Source organism: Rattus rattus, chromosome 2 (assembly GCF_011064425.1).
Source record: "Rattus rattus isolate New Zealand chromosome 2, Rrattus_CSIRO_v1, whole genome shotgun sequence".
Lineage (NCBI taxonomy): Eukaryota > Metazoa > Chordata > Mammalia > Rodentia > Muridae > Rattus > Rattus rattus.
Genome location: NC_046155.1, coordinates 39677728 through 39695698, shown reverse-complemented (window position 1 = coordinate 39695698; position 17971 = coordinate 39677728). Strand labels below are relative to the sequence as shown.

At 49.3% G+C, this 17971-nt stretch overlaps 1 protein-coding gene across 2 annotated transcripts in view; it reads left to right on the top strand.

The window, feature by feature from the left end:
* The window catches only part of Aldh18a1 (aldehyde dehydrogenase 18 family member A1), a 33662-nt gene extending 15990 nt beyond the window's left edge, over window positions 1-17672 (top strand). For both annotated transcript variants that reach the window (XM_032891938.1, XM_032891937.1), the window contains exons 8-18: window positions 1150-1274; window positions 2314-2458; window positions 3089-3162; window positions 4599-4692; window positions 6401-6621; window positions 9089-9226; window positions 11223-11418; window positions 11525-11646; window positions 14189-14375; window positions 15387-15482; window positions 16585-17672. In XM_032891938.1, the coding sequence (XP_032747829.1) occupies window positions 1150-1274; window positions 2314-2458; window positions 3089-3162; window positions 4599-4692; window positions 6401-6621; window positions 9089-9226; window positions 11223-11418; window positions 11525-11646; window positions 14189-14375; window positions 15387-15482; window positions 16585-16766 (1580 nt within the window). In that variant the 3' untranslated portion in view covers window positions 16767-17672. The remainder of the gene's footprint in view (window positions 1-1149; window positions 1275-2313; window positions 2459-3088; window positions 3163-4598; window positions 4693-6400; window positions 6622-9088; window positions 9227-11222; window positions 11419-11524; window positions 11647-14188; window positions 14376-15386; window positions 15483-16584) is intronic.
* The last annotated feature ends 299 nt before the right edge of the window (window positions 17673-17971 follow it).

The window sequence follows — 17971 nt, the reverse complement described above, 5'->3', positions numbered from 1 at the left end:
ACCCACGGAACAAACATTAAAAATAGAAAAGAAGGGGTTGGGGATTTAGCTCAGTGGTAGAGCGCTTGCCTAGGAAGCGCAAGGCCCTGGGTTCGGTCCCCAGCTCCGAAAAAAAGAAAAGAAAAAAAAAATAGAAAAGAAAAGCCTAGTGGGGTGGGCTTGCAATCTGTGAGCTGAGGAGATATGAACAGAGCTTGGTGCTAGTCAGCCTAGCCCACTCGGTAAGTTCCAGGCCAGTGGGACTCTGTCTTTAAAAAGTGAATAAAGGTGGATGTTAACTGAGAGACGACAGCTTGAGTTTGTCCTCTGCCTTCACATGCCATGTACATATGCGTATTATATCTATACACTCATGTATGTATAAACACATACAACAAAGCATGGGACAACCCGAAATGTCCCATGGCCAGTTCTCAGCCATGGGCAGAGTCTCCTTAATGCATGTCTCCCCCTGGTCCTGACTCGACACCACTTTCTCAGACCCGTCCTTCCCTTCGATGTTCCCCTTACTGGGCCTCTTATCTTTCAAAGAGAAACTGAGGATGTCTTTAAACCTCATGTTGTATATGTACAACATTTCACCTCGCCGAGGTAGTACCCTGCTCAGCTGCACACAGACTGTGTGTTTCGTGGAGATGAAGCCAGCCTGAAAGCTGACGGTCATAGTGCTCCTGCTGACTCAGCCCAACCTCCAAGACACTCGCTCGTAAACCGGGTATCAGTCTGCGCGATTGCACGGGCACGGCGAGAGTTAATGAGTACCCGCGCCGCTCCTCACCCTGTGCAAGTGGTGTGTGCGCCCGGTGTCCTTCTGCACTTGTCTCTCTTTTGGTTATATTGTTGGGGTGCAGCATGATAAGCCGAGAGGGCAGAGGGAAGGACTCTTGCTAGCGCTGTAGGCACTGAGCCAAGGATGTGACCTTGCTCAGAGCTCGGGAGATGTTTGTTTAAGGCTGGTTAAAAGAGCACGGAAGGTGCTGGCGTTACTGCTTTTGTGGGTCAGCTCCTCTGATCCCTTTTCCTCTTTCCTGGTGAGACAGGTGTTGGTACAGTGCATTCATTGTTTTGGGGGGTGTTTGTATAGCAGCAAGTGTCTGGGGAGGCCTGTGTGGGTCAGGGCAGTGTTACTGATTCCGATTCACTTTTTAGGCCTCTTTGACAGCCCCCCAGGCTCAGATGATGCAAAACTGATTGATATATTCTACCCGGGAGATCAGCAGTCTGTGACGTTTGGAACCAAGTCTAGAGTGGGCCTAGGGGGCATGGAAGCCAAGGTAAGCAGATACTGAACTGTTCCAGTCATCGAGTCCAATGGCATTTTATCTTTACTGTCAACTTTGCCTGGGAAGTTATGGTTTAGGTACCACACACACACACTTAAATGTGCACATATCTAAATGTGCTTTATGGCTGTTGTATACACACCTATATTGAATCATCTCTTTAGTTGTATTTTTTTAACACATAGGCAGTACTTTTCGTGCATGTGTTCATTGGTATTTTGCTGCTATGACAAAAGCTGTTGTGGCTTACAGTTTGAGGACACAATTCTTCGAGGCAAGGACGTCATGGCTGCTGCTTACATGACATCTGGTCGGTCACATTGCACCACAGTCAGGAAGTAAAAGACGTACTGTGCCCGGCTCACGTCCTCCTCCTTACTTAGTCTGCAACCCTAGCTCACATGAAGGATTCTCCTTCTCCATTTAAAGCTTTCTGAAAGTTCAGAAGTGTGTTTCCATGATGAATACAAATCCAGTCAAGTGACCATGAAAAGTAACTGTCCTTGTGCTGTAACTGTAGAGGGCAGGGCCTGTGTAATGTTCACACTTAATCTGTTACCAACTCAGATGTTTCTAGAAGCTTTCAAAACTCCGTTCCCTCCCACTATTTGTTCTCAGAGGCTATGTACCCTTAACGCAGAAGAACATCAGGTCAGCAATGGTAGAAAAGAAGAACAGAACCTTGTTCATAGAACCCTGTTCTGGTCACTCCTCTAGCTATCCAGTTGTAATTGTTCAGGCATGACAAATCAAAACGTCCAGGCATAACTAATCAAACTGTGCACATTCTGAGTCCAGTACTAGAGGGTCTCAGAGAGAGCAGTACTTGTTGGCTCCCCTTCAGACAGTTCATGCTGTGGCCGGAAAGTGATGGTGGGCCGCATATGGCTTCCGAGGTCCTGAGCTTTAAACACGTTCCTCTGTCTTTCTAGTTTACTACATATCGACTTGTATCTCCTGTCAATAGTGCAGGTTCAGAATTCGTGTTTCTAGTTGTGAATCTCATCCTGGATCTAACCTGACCCTGTAGGTGAAAGCCGCCCTCTGGGCTTTGCAAGGCGGCACTTCTGTCGTCATTGCCAACGGAACCCACCCCAAGGTGTCTGGGCACGTCATCACAGACATCGTGGAGGGAAAGAAAGTTGGCACCTTCTTTTCAGAAGTAAAGCCTGCTGGTGAGTAGTTCCCCTCAAGTCCCAGGGCCTGTGGGTAATAGCCAGTGCCATCCCAGCCTAGATGGGACTTAAGCCTGAGCTCTCTCACCTTGCAAATCCAGGTGGTGAAATCAGTGTGGTGTTGTAAAGACTGTTTACAGAACTGGGTTTTGTGCGAGTCCATCTACCCTGCCTACCTAGTCTAACTCTGACTCTCCAAAATAAGGAAACACTTACTAGGCCTGCACTGGATGCTAAGAGCTAATGAGCACTAGGTATGGAGAGATACAGCGTGAGACACAGCACACAGTGAGCTCTGAAGTGCACACAAAGACGTGCCCCGTTATCTGCACTCACAGACGCAAGCCCTTGAGAATCGTGCTTGGAAAAATGAAATTGAACCCTGGAAGGCCCAGAGACTCTTGTCTGCTTCAGACATGGGAAGTCTCTGGGTTTATCTCCCAGTTACTGTGGCATGTTTGTGGTTTAGGTTATTATTGGTTGGGAGAGGGGTGTTACCATTCTGTTGGCCTTGGCGGTCTCCGTGGGGTCAACCAAGCGTACCACGAAACCCACATTCCTTTCTGCATTTGGCGAAGCATGTGCTGGCTGAGTGCGAGTCTGGTCTGATGCTCGCACATGCTCTTGCAGGCCCTACGGTGGAGCAGCAGGGGGAGATGGCTCGATCTGGAGGGAGAATGCTGGCCACCTTAGAGCCTGAACAGGTAAGGACATCCACGACAGGTGGGGTTTTTCAGAGCAAAACATGCCGTACACTTCGGTATCACAGTCAAGTCTGTGTTTATTCCCGGTTTATTCCCACTGTTAGCAGAATTATCTGAATCAGTCGTATGCTCCCCTTTGTCTGAAGACACTCTATCGCTATGTCTTGATCAGAGACAAGATCAGGGAAGCTGCTGGTCTGACACATGTACACACGGGAAAATTACCCGTTCTTTCCCACTGAATCGCCTGCAACATCTGACAAAGGGAAGCTTCAGAGCCCGCCCTGCGGTTCTCCTCCTGTCCATAGTGAATTAGGTTAAGCAGCTGCTGGGTACAGCTGGAGACCGTGAGGCCAGGTGAAACCCGGGGCCTGGCTTCCTCAGGGTGTGCCGCTCCGGCTGCAGTGTTAGAGGTTTCTTCGGTGGAGCGCTTCGGTCTGAGAAGGGAGAAGAGAAAGGCTACAAGAGAGAAACACTAAAGCAAAGGAAGGGTTTGGCTCCTCTCAGACCACTCTGCTGTGCTTCAGTGACATCACCTCCTCTGCCACATTTCCCAGTAGATGGCGAGGATCAGTCCCCTTGGGTATATGGGACTGGGAACTGGAATGTTCTCCTTTTAATCACACCAAATAATTGGTCAAAAGGAGAAGCCAAAGGGCTTGAGTGATGGCTCAGCAGTTAAGAACACTGATTGTTCTTCCAGAGGACCTGAGTTAAGACTCCCAGCACCCATGTAATAGCTTACAGTTATCTGTAACTCCAGTTCCAAGGGGATCTAGTATCCTGCCCTTCTCTGGCTTCCACAGACACTGAACGCTTGTGGTACACAGACATATGTGCAGGCAGAACGCTCACATAAAGTAAAATAAAAACAAACCTCAAAAAAAATTTAAAGAAAAGCCGGTTGTTAAGACTTACCGGGGATGTCGTGCGTTGGTGGTGCACACTTTTAACCCCAACACTCAGGAGGCAGAGGCAGGTGGATCTCTGTGAGTTCAAGATTGGCCTGGTCTACAGAGCAAGCTCCAGGACAAACAGGTCTATACAGAGAAACCCTGTCTCAGAAAGGAAGGAAGGAAGGAAGGAAGGAAGGAAGGAAGGAAGGAAGGAAGGAAGGAAGGGGAGGGGGGCTTACCCGGGAAATAAGCAATCTATTGATACAAATTCTATAAAGTTGTGTGTCATTCCTAATTCTCTCATGGTCAGATTCTCTCTTCTCCTCGGTGCTGAGCCATGGGTTCCTAATGGCCACAATCAGAATGGGAAGGGAGAAGGAAAAGAAGAAACAAGGGCAGGTCGGAAGCATGGAAGGAGGTGGGCAACACCAGGAATGTGTGAAAGAAAGGGAGAGCCTGGCACTCAGAGGGTAGAGGAAGAAGCATGTGTGTTCTTGTATATACTGTTGTTTTAATGATTTGCTTTTGGTTTTCTTGCAGAGAGCTGAAATTATCAATCATCTGGCTGACCTGCTGACGGACCAGCGGGAAGAGATCCTGTTAGCCAACAAAAAAGACTTGGAGGAAGCAGAGGGTAAGCATTTATCCTGCCGCCTCCTCCTCCTCCTCCTCTCCCTCCTCCCCCCCCCTCCCCCTCCCCCTCCCCCCCCTCCTCCTCCTCCTCCTCCTCCTCCTCCTCCTCCTCCTCTTTCTCCTCCCACCCCCTCATCTTTTTCTTTTGATTTCCAAGACAAGGTCTCTTTGTGTAGCCCTGGCTAACCTGGAACTAGCTTTGTAGACCAGGCTAGCCTTGAACTCAGAGATCCACCTGCCTCTGCCTCCAAAGTGCTGGAACTAAAGCCAATCCTTTTTTAAGAAAGGAATTAAAAGTCCTGTTAATAAATAAATATAAATAAATAAGGCAAAAGAGTAAGCTTCAGTTCTGTCCTGGCCTCCACATATGCATGTGCACTAGCCCAGGCTAGTCCCAAATTCAGAGATTTGCCTGCCTCTGCCTCTGCCTCTGCCTTCCAAGTGCTGGGATTAAAGGTGTAAGCCACCGCTGCCTGACTACTGGTAATTCTCATAGCTATCTAAAGGCGAGATTGTTAGACGAAGTTACATTATTTATTGTGTATCATTTTTATTAAGGGTCGGTGGCTCGTGCGACCAGTGTTCCTTTCTAACTATTCATGGTACTTACCTCTGCTCCATTTCCAGTTATTTTCACCCAACCCTCTGAGGAGCTTATCTTGGTCTCAGGGGTCACAGGAGCTCTGGATTCCGTGGCAATTTTAGAACTAGAAAAGGAAACCGAGAGCTTCACCGTTGCAGATGCTCAGCTAATTACAGCCGAGACCGTGGTATTAGCAGACACTGCACTAAGGGCTTTCCCAGCAGGATCCCCTTTAAACCGCACAGCCTAATCGTGTCCAAGGGAGCTCCTGTCTATTAGTCTCACTCAGCAAAGCTGTCATTCACCCAAAGTCATGTGGCCAACAGTGGACCCAGGACTCCAGTTCACATGAGCTGTCCATACAGAAGAGCCACAGAAATGGCTCGTGCTGCTGCCTGTGGTGAACGATGAGACATCTCTTGGGCCATTAAACCAGTGTGATTGCTATCTTTATGGCAGGCATCAAGCGCTGTCCAGACAGATCTGTGTGACGCTCATGGAAGAGCAGGCGATATGGCTAAGGTCTTATCACAATGACTGGTTACAGTCATTGAGACCCAGGCACCTTCTTTCTCTTCATTTTGCTTTGCCAGCTTAAGACAGTGGGGTATCTGGGTGTGGTGGCCACATAGTGAGGCCCTATCAATAGTAATAATAATAATAATAATAATAGCGACAATGACGGCAGGAAGGTGACAAATTGTCATTGTTCTTGATGCCATCGAATGCACACAATGCCTCAGTTATGTTTGATGAATAGGCTTGATGTTTCTGGGTTGGCCTCTTTTTTTTTAACATGCCAATTTCAGATAGCCTGGCTTAGTACCTGTGGTAGATCATGTGTAACAATCGCATCACAGCCTCTTGTTTAAATTGTTAGAATCCCAGGCCTCCCTGTTTTGAAATGCTGAAGTGTTTTTTCAAATGTCATATGTTGAAAGTGATAATTTGGGGACATGAGGTATAGTTGCCAAGCGGTCTCTCTCCACCCTGAGGAAGAGCCCGGTAAACCTGAGTGTCGGGGCGTCACCCACGCTCTGAGTTCTGTGTCTATCCCTATTTCAGTAAAGTTGGGGGCCAAGGCCCGCCCACATCAGCCACTTTCTCATGTCCCCTGCTGTTCTAGGAAGACTTGCAGGACCCCTGCTGAAGCGTCTCAGCCTCTCCACGTCTAAACTGAACAGCCTGGCCATCGGGCTGCGGCAGATCGCAGCCTCCTCTCAGGAGAGCGTAGGCCGTGTCCTGCGCCGGACTCGGATTGCCAAAAACCTGGAGTTAGAACAAGTGACCGTCCCCATAGGTGTTTTACTGGTGATCTTTGAGTCTCGTCCTGACTGTCTACCCCAGGTATGTGGGGCCATGACCCTGCCTGGGAATGGGTGGGGGGAGCATTTACTACCAGGAGTATAGATAAGGCACCAAAGATGTATGTATGTATGTACGTATGTATATACGTACGTATGGATGTATGGGTGTAAGGATAGATGGATGTATAGATGTATGGATGTATGGGTGTACGGATGGATGGATGTATAGATGTATGGATGTATGGGTGTACGGATAGATGGATGGATGGATGGATGGATGGATGGGTGTACGCATGTATGTATGTATGTATGTATGTACATATGTACGTATGGATGTATGGGTGTACGGATAGATGGATGTATAGATGTATGGATGTATGGGTGTACATATGTATGTATGGATGTACATATGGATGGATGTACATACGTATGTATGGATGTATGGATGTATGGATGTATGGGTGTACGGATAGATGGATGTATAGATGTATGGATGTATGGGTGTACGCATGTATGTATGTATGTATGTATGTACATATGTACGTATGGATGTATGGGTGTACGGATAGATGGATGTATAGATGTATGGATGTATGGGTGTACGTATGTATGGATGTACGTATGCATGTATGTATGGATGTATGTATGTACATATGGATGGATGTACATACGTATGTATGGATGTATGGGTGTACGGATAGATGGATGTATAGATGTATGGATGTATATACGTATGTACGTATGTATGTATGTATGTAATACAGATGTATGTATATACGGATGTATGTATGTATGTATGTATGAGCAAGCATGTGCATATATAAGAGAGAGATCTTAACTTCAGCACAAACACACTTCCGTGACGTTGCCAGTTTATTGTTAAGCTGAGTTATGCTCTTCCAGCCCTCCCAGGGCAGAGACACAACCGGGCATTATAAAGTTAATATTTCCTGTCACACCCAAGCCCAGATCAGCCCCCTGCAGGGAGGGGGAGAAGAAACTCCCAGCTCTCCTGGCTCATGGTGCTCTTTGTTCTGAGACTGCACGTCCCTGCTCGGCTCCTGCAGCCATTCACCTCACACCTGACTAACCACACAAAGGGACTCCGTTATCAGCACCACCGAGTACTTCCTGTAGGGACATCACGTAGAGAAAGCCCTCTGTGTAGTTAAGGGAACATAGAATGCAGCCCTCTTTAAAGAGTGTGGCTAGCACATGTCAAAGCAGCCACGCCTTGTCACATGAGGTGACAGTAGAGAGCTGGCCTCGCTTCTGCCCTAAACTCCCTGAGAAATCAATAGTCGATAATTTCCCACCAAGCCGTGAGTGGGATAAGATCTACTCTATTTGTACAGGCTCCAAGGCCTCACAGGGAAATTCTCCTTTAAAATGGAAAGCTAGCTAGCCCCGCTATGTGTAAGGCATCATGGACTGTGAAGCCTGCAGAGCCCTGTGGCAGGCACTCCCTGACTGGACCTCCCACCAGCTTGTTCCTCACAGGACTCCCTTCCCATGGTTCCCTGTCCCCAGCCAGGCTCACTACCCCTCTGGCTACAAGCTGGCCTTGTGAAAGAGCCCTGCGGTGGCTGCAAAACTCATTTGTGCTAACAGAAATGGGTCCCAATTCCATGTGGCTCTGTTCATGAAGTGTCCTAGCCACCCGGTTCCTCACGAGGAATAGGCTTTCCCCTGTGGCTGAGGCTCCTCACCTGAAGCGTAGCCCTGGAAGATTACACGCAAATCGTAAAAATTGTGTGCAGAACATGAAGTGTCTGCATCCGGCTAGAGAAAGTTCTCATTACCATCAGAAGGGGCTTAAGAGCAACTCAAGCCAATAAAAAGCATTAAGAAGGACATTAAAATGGCCAGGTGAAGGACGTTAAAATGGCCAGGCTTTTAGTAGCTTTCCCCCTACAACTGGAGTGATTTTCATTTAGCTAGAAAGTGTTCAGAAAATCAAGCTCCTGGCTTAGGATGACTGAGCCCATGTCTCTGCTGGGATGCTCACCGTCCTCCCGCCCCGAGCAGTGTGTGCTCCCTCAGCAGGCCACTGTCACTGTCCAGGGCTGGCCCGAGCTTGTGATCTCTACATTCTTAGGATCAGGCATGTAAAGCCCTGGGGTCAGCTTTAGGACCACAGTCAACTGCAGCCATAGCCGCCCTCCTCATCCCCCGCTGAGACGGTGGGGCAGATACGTTACTGTAGAGGCATCCTGCCCTCCCACAGTGGCCAGAGTGGGGAGGGAGTACTGTGGGACCCTGACCATGGATTTAGCCAGCATTGCTGCTGGCTTCTATGGAAACCATATAGTTCGGCCCCCAGAGTCAAGCATCTCGGAGTGTTTTCGGGCTGTGCATTTGTAAGCTGTGCGACCTGGAGAGTCACCACCCTTTCTGGGCTTCGGTATAAAATGGGATACAGTGAGTTTTTCATTGACTTGGATGCTGGTGAAGGTGAGATCGACACACAGCAATGCAAACCACCTTGTCTTCCCTCTGGTCCGCAGGTGGCAGCCTTGGCCATTGCGAGTGGCAACGGCTTGTTGCTCAAAGGCGGGAAGGAGGCTATGCACAGCAACCGCATTCTTCACCTCCTGACCCAGGAGGCCCTCTCCATTCATGGAGTCAAGGAGGCCATACAGCTGGTAGGTGGCTGGGAACGGGCCTGGTCCCATCCAGGGAGGGCCAGGTGAGGTCTGTGGAAATTTGTAGCAAATATTAGGTTGATGAAGCCATGAAGCTTCTACAAGCAAGCTTGATGAGAGAGGCAGCAAGTTCTGTGCACCCTAGGCCATTCTGTAGAGCCACTGTGGGTTTTTACTGGCCTGGGAGAGCTTCTGCCATACAGATGTTTCCCGATTCTACTGGGTTACTCAGTATCAATTAGACCTTCATTCTTTAAAAAAACAAAAACAAAAACCAAAACCAAAAAAAAACCCCTTAATTTCTTTATTACTGGTGTGCTGTCCTGTTCATGTGTTCATGTGTGTGTGTGTGTTTAGGTCAAAGAACAACTTTGTGGAATCACCTCTCCCCGTCTACCTTTACATTGGGTTCTGGGAGTTGAACTCAGGTCTTCAGGCTTGTGTGGCAAGCACCTTTACTTACTGAGCCATAACACTGGCCCCCAGATCCTCATTGATTAGGTTACAGGAGTGGCAGACCCACTATAGGGCTGGGTTCAGTTATTTAGGATAATCTGACTGGGGATAAGGAAGTCTTTGGTAGGGGTTGGGGATTTAGCTCAGTGGTAGAGCGCTTGCCTAGGAAGCGCAAGGCCCTGGGTTCGGTCCCCAGCTCCGAAAAAAAGAAAAAAAAAAGAAAGAAAAAAAAAGAAAGGAAGTCTTTGGTAGAGTTTTTGATTTGACCTAAGCCACTTCAGGAAAGTTTGTCATCAGCCCTCGTGTGGTACGGGAGAATGAGAGCATGCTGCTGCCCCTGTTACTGTGGTCACTGACCTGACCTGAGCCACCAGATGAGCTCTGTGCCAGCAAGTGCAGGTCACGTGAGGAGCTTTCCTTCTCTTCGTTAATTCAGTATAACCCTGTGAGGAAATGCTGTTCCTTCTCAGGCCCTTGCTCTGGACTGGGTAAAAGCAGACTCTGGAGTACAAAAACCTCACCAGTCTATGGTAGGGTTTGGATTTGATTCCTGCCAGTTCTAGAGCTTTCCTTTCCTGTGGAAGAAACTGCCTTATTACCTGCTCAGGGAGAGCCTGGTGGGAGGATCCCAGGCTTAGGAATTCAGCCCAGGTCTAAAACAGCCTGCCTGGATGGGTTTCCTCCCTCCCTCCCTCCTTCCCTTCCTCCCTCCCTGGCAGTGTATACTGTATTTACAGTGGCACATGCAGTTTGCAGGTAGACAGCTCTGTAACTGTGTCTATGCATGGCCGCTAACCACATGTCCCCAGCATGCCACAAGGCCCTTCCTGCCCTTCCCTCCCTCTTCGACTTGCACCACATTCGGTTACTTTTGTCTGTTCCTGAACTTGGACAGAGTCACCCAGAGCCATCCAGGATGTACTTTCAGTCTTTGACTTTTGTTTATTTTATCTCGGTGCTATTACATCTGTGTTTTTGCATCCCGCAGTTCGTTTCTCCTTTTTCATTACCGAGTAGTAGTTCATTTATACCCACACACCGCTGCGACTGGAATTTAGGCTGGTCCTGGGTATTGGCTTCATGAATAAAGCAGCCGTGTACCTTTATATAGCTGTTGTGACGTAACAGTGACGTAACAGTTGGAAGACACTGATTAAAAAGAAAATGTCTGCTATTTCCATGACCCACCACAGGCCCTTGTGATTGGTCTAGTCTGCATCTCAGGATGGAGATTGGCAGCGGACATCTTGGGGAAATGGGACCCCCTCCTAACAAGACTCAGCTTGCCCTCCAGCAGCCACTTTAGTGATCCTGTAGCGTGGCATCATCTGGGCCTGCCCATCCTCCACCTGCACAGCACTCAGCTCCTCCACCCCGTGTGGTTAACCGTCCCACTGCCCTCCCTCCTGTGACTGAGCTCTCCAGGCCCGACCACGTCTCTGTCAGAAATGCAGAGCATGGCACCAAGCGAGACCTTCAGCCCTGTCTCTGCGGTTTGACCAGAAGATGCCGTCTTCCTCTCGATTCTCTCCCTCTTCAGGTAAACACCAGGGAAGAAGTGGAAGATCTCTGCCGCCTGGACAAAATAATTGACCTGATCATCCCTCGAGGCTCCTCCCAGCTGGTCAGAGACATCCAGAAAGCTGCCAAGGGGATCCCAGTGATGGGCCACAGCGAAGGGATCTGCCACATGTACGTGGATTCCGAAGCCAGCGTGGACAAGGTCACCCGACTTGGTGAGCTGACCCAGGGCTCCTGGGGAGTCGTGGGGAATTCCTGGAGAGTCCTCTGTGCCTGTGGAGTGTGTGCACAGGACCCACTCTTCCTTCTTCTTCTCCTCAGTCAGAGATTCCAAATGTGAGTACCCAGCTGCCTGTAATGCCCTGGAGACTTTGCTCATCCACCGAGATCTGCTGAGAACACCCTTATTTGACCAGATCATTGACATGCTCAGAGTGGAACAGGTATGGTAGACCCACGGGAAAGATCAGACCAAGAGCAGCTTCCACGCAATGTAGGGAACACACGCACACGCACACGCACACGCACACGCACACGCACACACACACACACACACACACACACACACCGCTGCGAGGGTTCAAAGGTAGCAGACCACATAGCACCACACAGAATGGGATCTTTATAGCAGTGTTTTATTTGGGTAATAAAGTTTTATCTCCATCTAGGCATTCCCATTTACGTAACTTAAGAAAAAAAAAAACTGTGCAGAGTGCTTGTTTTTGTTTTGAGGAGTTTTGGGTGGATTGGGGCACCGTGTTTTTACAACTGTATTTTATGTATATGAGTGTTATACATGCTTGTCTGTGGACCACACGTGCCTCTGGAACTGGAGTTACAGTTAGGAGCTGCTATGTGGGTGCTGGGAATTGAACTGGGGTCCTCTGGAAGAGCAGCCAGTGCTTTTAACTGCACAGCCATTCCTCTAACCTCAGAAGTGTTTTTCAAGAGTAAAATTTATATGCATCCACGCCTTTGCTCCAGACTGTCTTCTGTTGCCAATGCAAACGCACTTACTGAGTGACATTCAGGATGAGCAGTTTGAATAGCTTTCTTTTGGGTTTTGTTCATAACCTGCTATTGAGGTTGTACACAAACAGTAAGTTTGAAGTACAGACAGGTTTACGCTGTGCTAAATTCACAGTTGCAAATTGCTAGAAGGTAATGGACAGTCTATTAAAGGTCGTACATGGCTGCCTTTCCAGCTTTGATAGCAGGAGCGAGCCTGCTGGCTTCATTTTCTGTGACCCTGATGTGGCATCCTTTTGCCGGAAGGGAAAGGTGCTTATCAGTAGGTTTCTGTGGCATTACAGCCAAGCCAAACGCCCAAGAAAAGCAACTTAAAAGACTGTACTTGAAAGAAACATGACTACAGGGAGGACCATACAGATCCTCAGAAGGAAAGAAAAGTCCTAGAATCTGTGTGTCCAAGCACAGAAACGCATTATCGGTCTGGTCTGAAATGCAGAGTAGAGGCTGCCAGTGGAAATGTGACCCCATAGTGGAGCCCAGCGTCTCCTCAAGACTGTAGCTCGGGAACCCGAGAACCAGCAAAGCCCGTAGCCTGGTGCCATCCCTAACTCCTTACCTCAGTTTACCATTTGAGAGGGTTCATTCCATCATGGTGGGGGAGCAGCTCACCTCATAGTAGCTGGAAAGCAGAGAAAGGGGAAATAGTGTCTTCCAGAACATCTCTCCAGTGGTCTCCTTCCTAAAGAAGGCTCATCTTCTACCTTTCACCCCCTCCCCATAAGACATCCTACCAAGGGATTGGTCCATTCATTAAGCCAGAGTCCTCAGGTTCTAAGCATCTCTTGGGAAACAGACACCCTTATTTGACCTGATCATTGATACATACAGAGGTGTGCTTCATTAATCCCCAGTCAGGTTAACAGAGCCAGCACCTGAAGTCATTGTTTTGAAGGTGAAAGTGCACCCCACAGAGTAAAAGGGGGTCATAACACAACTGTCCATGTTCAGGTTGGTAAACTAGTGGCCCGTTTGACTGTTGGCTACCTGTAGATGCCAAGAATCACAGTCACCTGCCACTGCACAGGAGGAAAGGTGTCCTCGGCTGGAACTGAGCCCCCTTATCCTAATGTGGGTAAACCCTGGGCATCCTCAGTGTCAGAATGAGGATTGCCTTGACAGGCTTCAAACCAAGATGAGGCAGTGTACACACTGCAGGCAGCACCCTCGTGCATAAATCCTCACTAAAATCCTCAGGGTGGTCTGATCACAGATTGGGTTCCCCAATCCTGGAGAAAGTGGAGTGCCTAACAAAATCACATCGGGGCCTCGAGCCACCAGGCAAGACAGAGCTTGTCATAGCCGGAACCAAGACCTGAAGGAATCAAGGCGTGAACTTAGTCCCGGGCAGTCTCAGAGAACAAGGCCTGTGTGGTATTGGACTGTGATCAAGTCCCTCAGGGGCCAGCCCAGGATCCTTACATTGCTCTGACTGGAAACAGGGTCGGTTTTGAGGGCATGGAGCTGGTGTGTCAGGCCAAAATCGTTCAGGTCACTAGTTGGAAGTACTTAGCCCTGAACACCAAGCCAGGGCCTTCCTGGGGTGTAGTGAGTAAAGAGACAACTATGGTGCCTTCTCATGAAACCAGCACAGGTCCCACTTCATAGAGAACGAGAGTTTATGGCCAGATGTTCCTTTAGTAAAAAGCCAGAAGTCAGGGGCTCGTGTGCCCCATACATTCAGCATTCGAAGGCTCTTCCTTTCAGTCCTGCCCCAGCTTGCTCAAGGGCCTGTTGCTGGAAAAGTGGCCAGCAAGCCCTGGCCTGTATCCCTAAGCAGAGCATCCTGGTGTGGGGAGGGCTAAACCATCCTCCAAGCCCACAACCCTGGCCTTCGCCAGGGCCTCGCTGCGTGACCCAGCTCCTGTTCACACAGGCTGGTCCTTCAGGCCCAGCTGCTGGGTCCCGCCGCCGTCTCATCTCTCCTGTTTTTGTATCGGATTTCCCCTCTGACAGGTAAAAATTCACGCAGGCCCCAAGTTTGCCTCCTACCTGACCTTCAGCCCCTCAGAAGTGAAGTCACTCCGGACGGAGTACGGGGACCTGGAAGTGTGCATCGAAGTGGTGGACAGCGTCCAGGAAGCCATTGATCACATCCATAAGTACGGCAGCTCCCACACAGATGTCATCATCACCGAGAACGGTCAGTTGGCAGTGCTTCAGGCACGTGGTGCCCGGTTTCTTTGCTCCGACCCACAGTCGGTGCTCTCAGACCTCTGGTCGTGCAGGAAAGCCCACTCCAGACTGACCAGTGACAGTCCTGGCATTGGAGACAGCAGGTGGCTTTGCTGAGTGCTCTCTGATCTATCTGTGGGTCCATCCCAGTGGCCCCCGTCGGCAGGGCAGGGATGATTGGCTTCCCCTCTTTCTCAGGCATATCTTTACCTGTGAGGCTGCCCCACCATGTAGTTCAAAGGCACACATTGTGGCTAAACAACTGTAATCTCAGAACTCAGGAAGCTAAGGCAGGAGGATTGCCACAAGTTGAAAGCCTGCCTGAATTACATAGCAAGATTTTGGGTCCAAAACCAAAAAAATAAAAATAAAAATAAAAATAAATAAACAATTTACAGCTGAAGTAAACCCTCTCCTGGAGGTTAAGAGCAGAACAGACTCTGCACACTGCTTCATTTAACACCCAGATAGCATCCACGCCAGGGCCGCTGGCACTGAGGCCTGCTGGGGAAGGAAGCCATATGGCCCCTGGGGAAGTCACAGCCAATTTACTGAAGCTATTACCCTAGCACCAAGCAGCATCAATCAGTAACTGACCGCTTACCATGAGGCCTTGGGGCGAGGATTCCCAGCAAACAACTGGCTTCCTCCTTCACACTCAGAGCAGGTGATGTCCTTCCCTTCTCCCTCATGCCCAGAGCTCAGGGCCACAGAGCTAATCGGTGTGGACTTGGAGGTCAGACCTAGACAGGCTGTCCCAGCATGAAGGCATAACTGCCAACAGATCTGATTCCAACCGATTGTCTCTTACCAGCCGGGCCATGGAATCCGGTTTGCTGCCTTCCCCTTCAGAGCTCCCCTCAACCTGCATGTTTAACGTGTGAGGAAAATACGTGCAGCCAGATCTGTCACCAGTGAGTGACCAAAAGTGGGTGTGTTCCCCGTGGGTCACCCTCGTTGGTTTCTCTTTCCCCTGTAGAGAAAACAGCCGAATTCTTCCTCCAGCACGTGGACAGTGCCTGCGTGTTCTGGAACGCCAGTACCCGCTTCTCTGATGGCTACCGCTTTGGACTGGGTAAGAAAGACAGGGAAAAGGAGTCCCCTCTGGCTCTCTCACTGCGGTGGCTCTAGGGACTGTGGTGAAGCAATGACACCTCCCTCCAGTCACATGATAGATATGGGACAGCCCCATGTCACCTGTGTTGGCAGACCTCCTGCCTGTGAAGATGGCGGCTGCTCCTAATCCCTTCTCCGTAGATGGGGAAACCAAGAGACAAGACTTGTCCAGAGTCATACAGCCAGTGTCAGATCTAGCTTACACAAGCCTGGGCGTCCCCATTACGAGCAGGCCAGCACAGCTTATCTGGGTTCACAAGCTGCTATGGTTCCCAGAGAGCAAGCCATCACAGACTTACTGCTTTGAGTGACACCGACAGGTTGCCTCAGAGATAAGAACCAGAACGTAGGAGGGAAGGTGTTGACATTGGCGGTTACACAGAGCCTAAGCACCAACATCAGGAACCAGGAAGGAAGGAAGGAAGGAAGGAAGTTGTGTGTGTGTGTGTGTGTGTCATTCGGAAGCATGTGCTTAGAATGCACAGGCTCTGGGTTCACCACTAGCACAAGCACAAACAAATGTGACACTTGGTCCTTTCATTACTTACAAACCTTCCAGCCCCCCATAGAATTGTCTGAACTGTCTGCTTTTCCAAGGGACCGTTACACAGGCATCCAGTAAGATACTGTGGCACAGTTTGTGAATATTTGAAGGGCGTATATATGTGGTTTTTGTTTTGTATTGCATTGTAATACAAACCTTATACTAGACATTGTTGAAAGCTTCAAGACATGCCCAGATGTTAAAATGGGGTACACAATTGAGATGTTTAAGCTGATGAAGATGGGTCTTCTAAAACCGTCAGAACACGCTTGGATGGAGGACAGGAAGAGAGGTGACATACTGTACTGGACTGCATTGCAGTCTGGGAAGGGGCATTATGATCCACAGTGACAGAGAACACCTCCACGTGGATGAGGGACTGGTCTGGGGACGATGGGTCAGAATTAGCAGAGAAGACATCCATTGCAGGCTCACGGGTGGACACGGAGCAGAAAGTGGGAAAGGCCACAGCTTCCTCCATGACTTTTTGTTTTTTGTTTTGTTTTGTTTTGAATAGGAGCTGAAGTAGGAATCAGTACATCACGAATCCACGCCCGGGGACCAGTAGGACTCGAGGGATTGCTAACTACTAAGTGGTTGCTTCGAGGGCAAGACCACGTGGTCTCAGACTTCTCAGAGCACGGAAGGCTAAAGTATCTTCACGAGAACCTCCCTGTCCCCCAGAGACATTTCAGCTGAGAGGAGCCAGTCAGTCAGGACTGTTCCGTACAGTCTGGCACATGTAGGCCACTCGAGGATCTCCAGAGAGAACCTGATCTCATCCCCCACTTCTTGGAAGGGTCTGCCTTCTGGACAGTTCACCTATGCTTCTGGCTCAACTCAGCCTGTCCAACCTTAGCTAATGTTCACACTCCATTCTGGCCTCCTTGTGTGTGTCTGTCTCTGTTACTGGGGCTGAATCTAGGGCCTGGCACATGCTAGGCAAATGATCCACCGTCACACGTCTCCCTGGCCTGCAGTCTCAGGAAGAGAATCATTGTCGGAGGCAGAGGCTTGGCTTTTCCCAGTCTGTTCACACCACAGGTAGAAACTAAGGGATGCATCTAACATCAGAGACAACGGGAAGTCCTGTCTGCTGTGACACCTCAGTGAGGGAGTCTCTCGGCATTTGACTGGGCCAGCCTTGCCGGTCCTCAGCCTCTCGACATGTAATTCCATCTCTTTTATGTCTGCTCATCCTCAGAAGGGGAGACTGGGAATTCTTAAGGAAGGGTGACTCCTTAAAACCTTTAACATTTTCATTGGAAACGGAGACTAAAACAGACCGACCTACATCCACCGGGAAGATGACCTTTGTGGCTGTGAAGTTATGGGTGTACATCTTATACATCTACAGTCTGTCCCTGGCCCGGGGACACAGGGTACCTTCAAGGTAATTGGGATCTGAGCGTCACGCTGGAGGGATGAATTTCAGGATGTCCCTACAAGTGGGAGGAAGATCTGCAATTATTGCTTGACCTTTTTACGTGAATTCTTTCGTCATCCTATTCTTGACCTCCTGGACAAAGACTAGAGATTATTTTAATACTTTAGATTCTTTCCCCATTTTTTGAGAAATAAAGTTCTTACAAAAGTCCACATGCACAAAGTTTTCTCCCTTATTTGTCCTTACCGTTGTCTCCCCTCTCCCTCTCTGGTGACCCTCCTTGCCCTGCTCTCGGCATGCTGTTCCTGGAAGTTGGCTTGAGCAGGGAGCGGAGGGGGGAGGAGGGAGCACTTCCGTGGAAGTCCCTCTGGCCATGAGAGGAAAAGAAAGCGGGACAGTGGGCACCAAGAACTTTGGCTGGTTATATGGTGATCTGATGCCTGGGGCTGTGCGTGACATGAACACGTTGGTGTTTGTCACGTCCCCGAAGCATCCACTCCACCGTGTCACCAGCCCA